Below are 14,042 nucleotides of genomic sequence, written 5' to 3' on the forward strand. Positions count from 1 at the left end.
AATGAATATGAATTGATTCCTGTGTAGTTTGTTTTGTTGGCGGTAATACAGGCGAAGGTACCTCCTAATGAGAGGAATTCCCCGATGATGGTCGGAAGTGACTTTTAGTCGCGGCATCAAAGCAGGATAGGGGAGGAATACGAAAAAAAACTGTATAGTTAACAGGCCTGTACAAGCATGAAATATTAATAAGCGTGCTATTTGTCATGTGCGGCCAAATGGGAATCCGCATAAATCACTTACGGATGTGATGAAGATATCGACCATATGGCGATCCGGATATTTGTGGACGCTCGGCTCTACTAAGGAGGTGTTGCGGTGAATTGACTTTTACACAATGAAAAGTAGATTGGGTGACAAAAAACTTTAAATTATTTTCTAATAGTTGCCTTTTCCATTCAATAAAAAGGCTTAAATGGACACATTGTAGAACTGGGACTGTATTTGAAGACTGAATACTTAATCGTAATGAATTTATGGCGTAGTTGAAAATGCATGCATTACAAACTGTTTAATCCACCAGCAAAGCACACTGAATTAATACAAATTATACCATAAGCAAACAAAAAGAACTCAAATAAAACAATACTCGCGCTTTACTTTTTGCGTTTATTTGCCAGCCTGTTAGTCCTGATTGCTTCAAGTTCCCTTGCGAATCAGTGCATGGTGAAAAATTAAAGGCAAATAAGATTTATGAATTGAGTCAATATTTGCACACTTGTCTCTCGGTGTAACAACATCAAACTTTGGTGAATTACCAACCTACCCTAAAGCGGAAACGGGCAACGCGGTGCGCATTCAGTGAATCTACGCACACTGATAAGGGGATAACGGAGGTTTCGGTTTTTGTGCTTCAGTACACACAACCATGCGACGCACCACATCAACATCAAAGCATAGCCAAATATTTGTCCTTCGAAGTGGGCACTCGAAGCAGAAACTGAGTTCACAGTTGGCTTGTGGGTACAGTATTTGTAGATATTCGGCAGCGGGCTTCTTGGTGGGAGGCTTTCAGGTTAATTGTAAACAGGTGAAGTGTGGATGTGAAGTTTTTAAAAGTTTTTATGGTGTTTATTATATTAATACACAAAATCGTAGTCATAACCACCAATGAAATTATTAACATAACATTTATTTACATGCGAAAGTTGCATCGTTGTTGTCGTCAATGTATTTTATAACATTATTTTTTTTAAAATACATTTCGCATTTTGGAGTTTCAGAAAACATATAATATGTACCAACCCAAAATCACATGCGAGTGCCGTCTGCTGATAGGGCTTTGCGAATAGGATGGGGAAGGTGCGGGGTAGTAGTACGCATGCGTTGCCCCACACCTTTTCTAGATTTGTGCTACAAGCATAAACACAGAAATAAAAACCAACATGGCGTTAACTTCGAGTGCAGCTCGAGATTGTAAACTGTACAGCAACATTGGACCAGTTCGAATACGAATTTAAGCGTTTTTCATTTATTGAAGTTTTGATAGGAGCTCCAAAGAAAATATGGAATAATTTTCTTATCGTATTTTTTACGATAATTATTATATCCGTAAAAGTCTAAAAAAAACTTTAGACCGTTTCTAGACCAGAATCATTATTTTCATAATCCGTGAGACGGCAAAAAGTTATTATGGCATGCCCATGATTTTATAATTTTTTGCCAACCTTTCCTTCGTTCATACTTTCTCTAAAACGAATACAATAAATTTTCATCGATTGTCTCCGACATGACAGCTTAACATAGAAATGCACAATCTCCTATCATCTACCGATATCAAGTGAACTCAATGACGATTCCCAGCCGAAAAAAAAACCTATACAGGTTCAACGCTTCAACGACAGAGCACCGTTTAGTCGAAATAGGATGCCCCGGATTGTCACTGTATACTGGTGAGGTGTTGATTGATCGACAAAGATCGACAAAAACACTTTGTTATAGTGAATTTTAACAAGAGAACAATTTCTATTGAAATGCAGCTGATTTAAATTAATATTTTGATTTCTATGAACAGACATTCGATCAGGTGTATCTCGACAATGACAATCGCAGGGCAAGACACACCTCTGCGCCCCATAGCTGGCGCCCTGATGTTTGATTGTTTAAGACTCTGTCGCCTTATCAGTTCAGCTCTCCGGCAGTATCGAAGACATAATATCTAATCACCGAGCTCGCAGTGATTGATGGTTCAAATTTAGAGCGGTTTGTAGACGTGTTCCTCGAATTTGTGTAGTTGATGTCCCAGGAGTGCGCCTACAATTTGGACAGTGACATCGGCATCTACCAGAACGATATGGACGCTGGGGGATTGCACTAATGCCGGAGCAATTCCCTCGAGAAACGACAGCTTTTAAAGTCACCTGGCTTAATTCAATTGCGCTAATTTGGTGGATGATGAATTAATAGGCTCGCAATTGGGCTGCGATGATTGAGCTGAGTGGTCGAGGAGAGCAATCAATGAATGGTTGGCGAATCTGTGCCACAATGTCGATAATGTGTGCTATTTGATTTATGGGATATGAGGAAACGGGGTAATTAGAGTGATTAGTCACAATAGTGAGCTATTGCTGTCAGTTAAATTGGTGGTTGCTGTTTGCTCATTTAAGCCATGAGGTGTCATGTTTTAGTGCAGTGTATCAACATGTAACTATTCTACGGAATTCTCAGACAATTTATAAATAAATTAAATTTATAAACCAGAAGGAGAAACAAAAATAACCAAACACCAGAGGCCCTTCAGCAACTTTGGTAACGCGAATTGCGACAAAAAATTGTTAATTCTTTTGCTGGTGCATGTAGAAAAGGATAAACAGATAAACATTTTTTATTTAATGTGGCTCTTCATTAATACGTTAACAAGAAGCAGCACTTTATGGACTGCATTGAGCAGACTTGATAGAGGAATTTTTGTTCCTTAAGATATTTGCAACAGATCCCAACAAGGAAATAGATTTCATTCGAAATACTGTGCATAAGTAGCATAACTTTGCGTTTGAATAAAGAAAACCAAATGAATTTATTATAATCAGACGATTAGTTTGAACATTGTGTATAAATGTTCTCACCGGTTTGAACAAAAACAGGCTGTCTTTCAAACCCTTAACTAAAAACTTTAGTGATGATTGGTCAAAGTGGTTCGAAAATTATGAAAAGAAACGTAATATTATTCAAAGAATGTCAATTATTGAGGAAGTGAAATAATACTATTTCTCATCAATGAGAAAGTACTGACTTTGCATGCGCATATATATGTTCGTGTGTATATTCGAATGTGCCTGTATGTATCTTCGAATATGACTGTATGTATATCACTTTGTATATGTATGTGTATAGAAATGTGCAGGGGTATGTGTGTTCGGATAAGTCCTTTTTGCCTTTCTCCTAGAAAGGTATAGCAATCACTGGAAAAACCAAAGGTATAAAAGTGGTTCCAATGGCCAAATGTCATATACCACTCGACCCCTTTCGACGAACTGAGCATTTTCTGTATGTATGTATGTGTGTATGTGTGTATGTGTTAATGTGTGTGTGTGTGCATGTATGTGCAACTTTTTTTTCTCACTCACTTTTCTCAGAGATGGCTGGACCGATTTTCATAAAATTAATTGCAAATGAAAGGTCTCGTTGCGCCATAGGTTGCTATTGAATTTAATTGTAATCGGATTTTTAGTTTAGAGGTTATGTATCAAAATGTAAAAATCACGAAACATCAGTATCTCAGAAACCACATAACCGATTTTAATAAAATTGGTTTCAAATGATCGGGCTGTCTTCAGAACCCTTAACTTTTGAATTTCGTAATGATTGAACATATGGTTCAAAAGTTATGTAAAGAAAAGTTATCCTGAGGTTGTTTAAACTCACTCATTTTTCTCAGAGATGGCTGAACCGATTTTCACAAAATTAGTGTCAAAGGGAAGGTCTAGTTGCCCCATAGGTTGCTATTGAATTTCATTGCAATCGGATTGTAACTTTGTCCGTTGTTCATGAAAATGTGAAATCACATAATGAAAGTAAACATATTGACTTCCTCCTAACGATCATTGGCTAATTAAAAGGTAGAAAAGTGATCCAAATGGCCGAATGTCATATACTACTCGACTCAGTTAGACGAATCGAGCATTTTCTGCATATAAGCATGTATAGGTGTATATGTTTGTGTGTGGGTGTGTACGTGTGTATGTGCACCTTTTTTCGCACTCACTATTCTCAGAGATGGTCTGATCGAACAGATTTCAATGAAATTAATTGCAAATGAAAGGTCTAGTTGCGCCATAGGTTGCTATTGAATTTCATTGTAATCTGATTTCTAGTTTAGAGGTTATGTATCAAAGTGTAAAAATCACGAAACATCAATATCTCAGAAACCACACATCTGATTGAATAAAATTAGTTTCAAATGAACGGGCTACCTTGAAAACCCTCAACTTTTGAATTTTATGAAGATTGAACATGTGGTTCAGAAGTTATGGAAAGAAACGTGTTTTGGAGACTATTTAATCTCACTCATGTTTCTCAGAGATGGCTGGCCCGATTTTTATAAAATTAGTGTCATATGAAAGGCCTTGTTAACCCATGAGACCCTAATTATTTTTTTTACAAACGGATTATTACTTTGCCTGTTATGTTTAAAAATGTGAAATCCAGCTATGAAAAGAAACATATTCCAAGACAACTTACTTGGACTCACTCATATTTCTCAGAGATGGTTGACCCGATTTCCACAGAATTAGTATCAAATAAAAGGTCTACCTACCTCATAACACCCTATTGAATTTTGCAGTAATCGGACTGCAACTTCGTCTGTAATGTATCGAAATGTGAAAATCACGAAACTTCATTATCTTAGAAACTACACAACCGATTTGAACAATACGTTACCTTTTCATTTGATTGTAATCAAACTTAAGCAAGCGTTATGTTTTAATTTGTAAAACAACGAAAGTCTATTATCTCAAGTATTACACGACTTATTTGAACATAACTAGTGTCATACAAATGAGTCATCTCTCAAACTTACAAATAATAAACTTCATAACAATTTGATATGCTGTTTAAAAGTTTTAGAAAGAAAAGAAATTCAAAGACTATTCAACACTTTACCTGCTTCGATAAATATATATGGCCTCAACATGATTTAAATGTGGTATCGTACTATCTGAACGTTCCCGGCATCGCTCGTGATTAAATTGTTCGAAATTAAGAGTCATTGCTTTTATTTCGCTATTTCCTAACATTTACGTACTAACATTACGTACTAACATTACGTCAAATTTCATATTTTATACTTTAATTACAACATCAATATTTTAGAACCCAAAGAGTGGATAAACATTTATTGGATTTAAGCATTCATGTAAATCTATTTTAACAAATAATAAGTTTGAATGAGAAAGGCTGAGTCTGACCGCTAGGTGGATTAATTTAGGTTTTTTTCTTAAACTTTTTATTTGTCTTATAATGAATATTTTTTTCTGAAAGGACAAAATTACTGTCTACAACTTTGCGGAAGACATCATACCAGTTGAACAAACCGTTATGGTTTTTGGTCCTTTTTTTGGGTTCTCAAATCTACTGCCCCAGAGTCAACGATCTTCATTTCTTTTTGATATAAGGGTTCTACATTACTGTTTATTGGAGAGTCAAGGAATACATGGGAAAAATTTTACCTTGGTTAGCAGTAGGATTCAAAAGCTTCGTTTTCTCTAAAAAAGTCTCCTATACTACCAAGAAAGAAAACTTCATTGCTACTCTCTGGGTAGTAGAAAACATACTTATTCCGCTACCATGCGGCCGTCGTTGTTTCGCTCACGGGAAACAAGGTGTCTAGCGAAGGAACCTCGAGAAAATATACTACTTCAAACTCAGAGCCGGATTTAGGATTGTGGAGGCCCGAAAGCCAAGAACCTTGTGGAGGCCTTAAGTTAAAGAATTTATTAGCAGAATTGTGTAAGTTTTATAAAAAATTCAGTTATGTTAAAGTGTCACGAAGTTTTTTGATTTTTTTGTGCGTTTTGTATGATAAATAAACTTTTGTAAGGCCCCCAAAGTATAGGTGCCCTGGACTCCCCATAAAACCGGTTTGTTCAGACTACACAACAGAAGTCTGCTTCAAATGTCTGTACGTCTGTGGGAATGGAATTTTGTGACTATACCCTGGTTCTGGGAAGGAGGTAGCTGCACGATTGCGCTGAAATTTTCATGGGGACTTTTTTCAAGAAAACAAAACCTGCCGCTGATCGAAATTCGAAAAGTCAATTTCCATTCGCACCCTACTGTTTATGTCATGCAATAAACAACGATTCGAATGTTGCTCTCGAATTAACTATTAACTTAACTTCGCAACAGTTTATTTTGAACAGCACGTGCGTAGCACGGTACACGATATCGCTAAAGATAGCAAGGAAATACTTTATCTGTTACGTTGTTTGCTCCCCAATTTTTTCCCGCACTCATATCTCTACTACAACGCAACCCGTATTGAGAGTGAGTGATGTGAGCGGCCAAATCACTGTTTTTCTAATCCCGTTATGCTACATGATTGCCATTGATGAGGGTACCCTCTTAAAATTTATATTACGTTCATGTTACTCCCGCCCTTTAAATTACTGGCTACGCCACTGACTTTAACTTTGCCAACCGTTCTGGCGCCAAAAAAGTATTAGTTCAGATCGAAAATGGTCGGAATGGTTGGCACAGGACGCAATTCGTGAATATTCAGACCTGATGTGTAAAGGCCCGAATACACACACGGCGTAATGATGCCTTCTCCATACAAATTAAAAAGCGTAATTGCGCCTTCCGTTGGGACGCCTTTCAACCAGAACCTTCTATCTGTGCCTCCTAGTGAAGAAAGTAGTCGTTCGCTGCCTTCGGCTGCGTACTTGACTGCCTTCCGTGTAGACGCATCGTGCCTTCCACACGGTCTTGTGTCGCCTTCTTTTGGCGAAGGCGCTGGCAACGCCGTGTTGTATCATTTTCGCCTGCTGGTGGTATCTAGAAGTGTGTTGCCTTATTTTTTCTTCCAACAAACATAAACAAACATGAATTGGGTGGCATGACGACAAGAAGGTTAGCACACGGCGGGGTTCCAGACGGCGTGATAGCGCCTTCCGTGTAGACAGGCGGAAGGCGGTGGATGCTAGAAGGCACATTAGAAGGTTTTGAGAAGGTACTGACAATTTTGGTCAGGAAGGCATTGTCACGCCGTGTGCGTATTCGGGCCTTAAGTACCTATGTGCGAATCTGTTAAAAAAACTAATAAAGTGCCTATAACAAAAATCACAAGGCTAGGTTAATTTTTTTTCTTCATAAAAAATCAATATCAATAGAAACAAGCAGCTTGCGGGTTCGAATCCCGTCTAGATGAGGTATTGTTTTCAAGTGTATATCACATTCAATCATAGTAACCCTTGAGTTAGCAGAAAAAAATTGACAGCTCTATCAGTCGAACTCTAGCCGATATGGAGAAAAGTGAAGTTATTGCGTCCAAAAGTGTAAGAGTTCGAAAAACGTTACCCCGCCGCGTCGAAACCGGACATCGTGCGGCACTTTGTGGACACCAGATACACCCGTTCCGGCATCTACAACATTTTGGCGCTATTGGACAACAATAAGAGCATCGAAAGAAAGCCCGGTTCCGGACGGCCAACGGCCCTGAGCGATAAAAAGCTCCAGAGCATGCTGAAGAGGAAGACCAAGAGAAAAAAGGGATTACATCGCTCGTTTGGTCGGGAGATTGGTGCATGCGGTAAAACAGTAAAGAGATTGGTGCATGCGGTAACCAGTGAACATGGACATACATGTCAGGAAGCAGCAGTCCCGTCCACTGGTCTCGGAGCTGCAGGCAATGACGCAGCGGCTGAATAAGATGGTCAAGTCGATTTTCCGGGCGAATCATGACGTGGCGGTGGTGATGGACGACGAGACCTATCTCACTCTGGATGGCAACGACTGGCAGGGCACTTCGTAGTGTACTTCTCCCACGAGGGAAGTGAGCTCCGAGGTGAAATTAATTTCACACACAAAATTCCCCAAGAAGGTGCTGCTGTGGCTGATAGTCAGCGGAAAGGGGATGTCATTTTTTTTTGCTCTAGGCTGGCCGTGAACAAGAAAATTTATAGTGCGAAGTGCCTGCCAGAAGTTGCGTCGTTCATCGAGAAATGCCATAAGTGCGAAGACGCGTTGTTCTAGCTAGATTTGGCGTCGGCTACTCAAAGCGATCGATGGAGCGGCTGAATAACGATGTGGTACCAAAGTCGGCGAACCCGCCCAACGTCTCCCAGCTGCATCACATTGAGAATTTCTGGGCAAACCGGAAGCGTAGGTTCTACTCCGACAATTCTGTCGCGAAAACTCTGAAGGAATGAATGAATAAAACAATGAAAGCGCATTAAAACTGACCTTTTAGATTAGAAGTAGTGCCAAAAAGTTTCGTCCTCGTGAAAAAATCCTCCATGCAAAATTTCTGCTCAATCGGACTTTGGGAACACGTGCCTCAAAGCAGGCTCTCCCAGCTGGTCTCGAGGTACGATGCTGGCCTAACAAGCCAGTCGTCGTAGGTTCGAGCTCGGAAGAGACTGTTATTGTCAGTACAGTAGGATCAGCGCTAGCCCCGCAATTGTCCTGTACACTAACAGTTGGCTGCGAAATCTGTGTATAAGGAACAGAAGGTCGAGTTCCGATACGGAATGTAGCGCCAAGGCTTTGCTTTGCTCTGCCTCAAAGCGGGCAAAGTTTCACGAAAAATATCGATGAAAAAAAGCATAGGTTCATGAAATCGTCTATATCAAAAAAAAACTTTTTTTAGACCAAATGTCTTAGAAATGCATAAAACGTCGTGAAACTTTGGTCGCTTTGAGGCACGTGTTCCCATAGTCCGATTGCCCTGAAATTTAGCATAGAGGCTTTTTCCGAAAAGACGTAACTTTTGAGCACTACTTCTAAGCGAAATTCAAAAATTCGATTTTTGTTGCCACCCTAGAGCGTATAGAATGAGCGTATTGGGTTTGGATAATTATGGCTACCCAGTAGTTTGATTGGATAAAACGCCATGCCAGATAATAGGATATTGCGGGTTCGTGTCCCGCCTGGATGAGCTATATTTTTTCCAAATTAGTATCACAGTATTGTGTTCGGTCGTTTTTCAAGCGTTCAAGTGTCGTTTTACATTTTTGGAGTCAGCACTCTATATATAATAGATTTATTAGCACAAATCTTCATTTTACTTCATGCCCTTTCAAGTTATGAAGCAGTTCTGAATTTTCGTTTAAAATATTTGATGGCTCTGCGATAATAATATGGCCTTCTCAACCGCTGAATTATGCCTCTTGAAAAAAGTACCATGTATTTTGCGGTAAGAACAGTTACCAAGAGAAAAACAAGGTATTTTTACTGTGAGTTTCCAGTCATTACCATGTTTCGACGAAGTTTTTTGTTATTGAATCCACCACCGACAATAATTTTACCATGAAAAACATAGTCACTGATTTCTCAATGTACGAAAAATACCTGAAAAATTACTGTTAAGATACATAACAACCCCCTATTGTCACTGTGACGTTTTGTATTATACTGCACAATGATATTTGCGTCGGCATTGTCTAAAAGTCAGTTTGTTTCATTTTGTGGTATATGAATTTACATTTAACGGTTTGTTAATTCACCTTAATTTACCTAATAATAAATACATTATTACTGATTGATAAAGATTTGTAATCCTAATGAACAACTTGCTTTCAAGTAGTCTATACCTAGTTTAAACTATTCCAGTTTTTTAAGCTGAAATAAACTATCTAAAAGCCAGTGAACTGTGGCAGCTATTATCAGATAAACATTCAAATTTCACTCCTAGAAATCGGATATGTTTGACAATTTGGAAACCATACAGGTCATGCATCATTTCACCACTTGGCCATCACGTGTCAGCTAAAACCGAACCGAAAGCGCTGCATGCGTTTGTTCACAGCCTAAGGACAAAATATTATGTTACAAAATAACATTTAGGTACTCTATATTGTTCATTTTTTTCCTAGCGCACGCCCTAGCCACCGCAACAACATCAAGTAACCGCCTTGACAACCGAAGCATGAAAGAGCAACAGTACTGAGCAAATCGCTAGGGGTTGATCTAAACATAATGTTCTTGCAAAAACACAAAATCAAAGAAAAACTTTTCCCATTTTCCCAGCGAAATAAACTCTCACCCGGCTCGATCAACAGCTCCGGTTATGGGTTATAATTGTTTCCTGAGGGCAAAACTCACGCGTAAATTCCCGGGAGATTCGGTTACAGTATGCTTCCAATTCGAAACAATTACAATCTGATATGCAATGCAATTTGAACCGTAGCTGGTGTGCTTCCCACAACTTTTTTTCCGAGGCTAGATGGCTACTACAGAAAAATTGTGGTTAATGGAACAAAAAATCGTCGACATCCAATGTACGAAAAACTATTGGAAACTAGTTAAACTGCAGTTTACGCATTAAATTAGGGCTGTGGTTTCCACACGGGTAAGTCAACAAGTTTTCCCTTACAGTCAATCTACAACTTCCGCTTCCAGGGTGTGAAATAGCGCCCATCAGCAGGCACAAGGCGGGCACCCTTTTTCGGCATGTGCGTACGGTATGCTTTCAGAGAGCGTTGTGCACACGTTGGATTCCAGGCACTCAAAACAAATAACCCCGGAAGCTAATGAGTGTGGCAGGCACGTGACTGCCCGAGAGTGGCTAAATGAAAAATAAATTCGGTTTTTCCGTTGGTAAGTTTTCCTGGTCGCTCTTTTTCTGCCTCACCGGAACTGTGGGCTGGTTAGTTAATAGTTCACCGGACGTTGCGCATTATTTTGCTAAGTAGTTATAACTATACCAATCTTAAACTGTCATCAGTAGAATAATTTATGCCTATAATATGCTGAACTCAAAACAAATGCAACTCAACGGTAACTATTTATAAATTTACTCGTTGAAACGAGATTTGGGTCAATTTACTATGTAGCCCGCGTTAAACGCTTTCAGTACAAACCGTGCAATGTGCGCAATCACAAAAAGCTACTTGTTCTCATCGACTAAGCCAAAGCACAAACATTACGACTTGTTGCGCACTTGAACCCCTGCGAGACTGTTTAATCAGAGATAAAGGCGTAGCCCCAACTTGGCAAAGCTTACTCATCGGTCTGGTTCTGGTTTCAAACCGTTTGCCAACAGATTAGCGTAGAAGCCACTTGACTGAAACAACACCAGAAGCACTTGTTTTCCAAATCCCTGAGTTAATTCACTACGCACACGTGTATTTGTTTCAGTGACGCCGGACATCTCCCGGACATTTTCACTGAACCGAAAACGCAGCGGAATTCTTGCCGGTAGAGAGAAGTAGGTAGTGCTGTCGAATATGCTTTTCAAAAATCGTTGACGTAACATGACAGTATCACGATTACATGTCCCGGTGGACTGACGATAACAACGATCGTATCTGTCTTGACCAGCATTTTAGACCTGTTTCGATAACTTGTAACAAGGATGTGCTGCTAAGTTTGCTACCCATATAGATAAGTATGAACATGTGGAAATATCGGCGAACAGTAATAGGCACTTAGGCATTCGCCACAGTTCTCGATAGATTTCATGTCAGTTGTTCCAAGTATTGTTTATTCGGCATGTTTTACAGCTTTAAAATATTCTATTTTTGACAAATACGCAATATTTAGCTTCAATCAAATCTGAATTCTCATCACGTATCACGGGAGTTAATAAATTTAAACAGTTCGTAAGATAAAGTATAAATAAACAATGCAGAAGTACGGGCGGTAAACGATTTCTAACCGATATTTCGGTGACCTTTATGATAAACAAAAAGAGATTACTATCAACGCGCTGCGTCCGTTTGTATGTTTTTTTCGCCTTCATATGATAAGGTACATTTTACTTTTGCTACTATAGATATCGGTAGGTGCTGCTGAGTTAACCGTTCAAAAGTATAAACAGTGATAACAACTTTGATTTGGTGTTATAAACACGAAGCCATCAAGAACCTCAACCTTTCCTGCAACAATATTACTGGCACAGATTATGATTGAGCATTTAAGCGTTTGAGTGGGTCTTCGATGTGCTCAATGGCTGCATCCGGATTTGAACCCCTCATAAATCACTTACCTTCGAATGCTTTATTTCGTGCTATCAGCGCCAGCAGCAGTTCCGGATTAGGTGGATCCACCATACCATTCCGAGGGGATTCGTTGGTAACTGACGGTAGATGAAGGTGGTTGTGATGCTGGTAATGATGCGCCTGCGGTTGTAACAGGCTGGACGTGTTTTGCGGTTGATCGAGTCCTGGCATGGTCAGCATCGATGGGTGGGTCAATGATTGCATCATCGACGATGCCAGTGACATGTACGGTAGACTGGACCAGGCATACAAATCGACCTAAACCAATTTGTTTGTTGTCTGTCTAGTAACATCCAAAACTGTCTGCCGATGTGCTTCATATAACTACATTATGCTTCATTTGCTATACATACAGCACGAGTTTATAAAAGCTATCACTGATACTCCATTGCCAGTTCAATTTTTGCAAATGTTAACTATTACACAACCGTGTTCAAACTGTCATTGGTGTTTAGTACTGAATTGTACTAAAACTGATTACGGCACCCATACTGGCTACAGTCAGTGATGACGAGAGTGATTTTTATCTATTCAATTTCAGAAGTCAGCTCCAATTCGAATAATCGCACTAATAGTTGTTGTGTGGGTGTCTAATATAAGTTTCTGAAAAAAAGATAATATACAGATCATATTCAGATATAGGAAACGTAACGCATAAAAAGATGAAATCTTATATTAGAACAAGGTACACAATTCACGATAAAGAAGCAGTGCATAACTCATCAACATTTTGTGTCAAATAGACACAATACTTCCTTTTGCCACCAAGCACTATTTTCTGTTTTTCTCGGAAATTTAATGATATATTTAGAATGAGACGGCAAAATGCAAATATTTGTAAAAATACTGAAAATACTGGTAAAAAAGGCTAAATACAATAGAACCACAATGACGGTTGCCATTTATCAGGTGTTTTCCGATCAGTCAGAATTCCACAATAAATTCTAAAAATTGTAGCAGAACGTGTAACAGATTTTTAGTTTTTTTCAATTTGAAAATTATGATTAATATAATCGCTTTGCAATGAGGGCATCATGTTTCAAACTGCGATTTTCAACTCAAATTCTGCCCAAGTTCTGCAGAACTACTTGGTTTTATTGAAACTGGTTGAACTGAAATTCGTGGAAGAGTATTACAGCTTACAACAACCTTAAGCACAATGAAGTTCTGCTATTTGCATTTTCTAAATTAAAAAAAAAAGAAGATTTTTCTTATCTACCTTTGACGTAGAATTACGTCTTACGATAACATTCTGGGATAGGGGTGCGAATTAAAATATGAAAAAAAGTCACGAAAATTCTTCAATTTTAAATGCTAATAACTCAGTAGATTTTACACAGATTTTCTTCATTCTTTCAGCAATCGACTGGAAAATTAGCTAAGCGTCTACAAAAAGGTGAAAATTTTTAATTATATGATTTACTATTGTACTATTGGGAAATGCCTTTTTTAAACACAGATTTCGACCAATCAGAGCTGAAAATAAGGCCAAGTATCATTCAACATGGGTATTTTCGAAACTGGCATAATATCCAGAGGCTGGAAATTTACCCCAACGTCATTTTGCAACTTAAGATTGTTACTTCATGTTTTTGGGTCAAAAAGACAAACTCGTCAAAAGATTGAAAAATTTAGCATCCGGGACCGACAGGAACCTGGGACCACATCTGGTTCCTGTGAATCCGGAGCTTCGGCACCATATATCGATGAGACCGAACAACGTATCAAAATTCATGAAATCAATTCAGGAGTTGATTTTCATTTATTTTGAGTCCATCGGATGAGTCGTCTCTGAAATGGCCATTCCGAAGCAGATTCCTGATTTAGAACAACTTTAAGTCCCGTATACTAAAAATAGACAGTTTCGCCAATCTGATGACG

General features: G+C 38.8%; 1 protein-coding gene across 3 annotated transcripts in view; it reads right to left on the reverse strand.

Annotated features, from left to right (window-relative positions):
* LOC129729514 (LIM/homeobox protein Lhx3) overlaps positions 1-14,042 on the reverse strand; it is a 68,302-nt gene that overhangs the window by 45,504 nt on the left and 8,756 nt on the right. For all 3 annotated transcript variants that reach the window (XM_055688137.1, XM_055688138.1, XM_055688141.1), the window contains exon 2: positions 12,149-12,764. In XM_055688137.1, coding sequence (XP_055544112.1) covers positions 12,149-12,386 — 238 coding nt within the window. In that variant the 5' untranslated portion in view covers positions 12,387-12,764. The remainder of the gene's footprint in view (positions 1-12,148; positions 12,765-14,042) is intronic.

This window comes from Wyeomyia smithii, chromosome 3 (assembly GCF_029784165.1).
Source record: "Wyeomyia smithii strain HCP4-BCI-WySm-NY-G18 chromosome 3, ASM2978416v1, whole genome shotgun sequence".
Lineage (NCBI taxonomy): Eukaryota > Metazoa > Arthropoda > Insecta > Diptera > Culicidae > Wyeomyia > Wyeomyia smithii.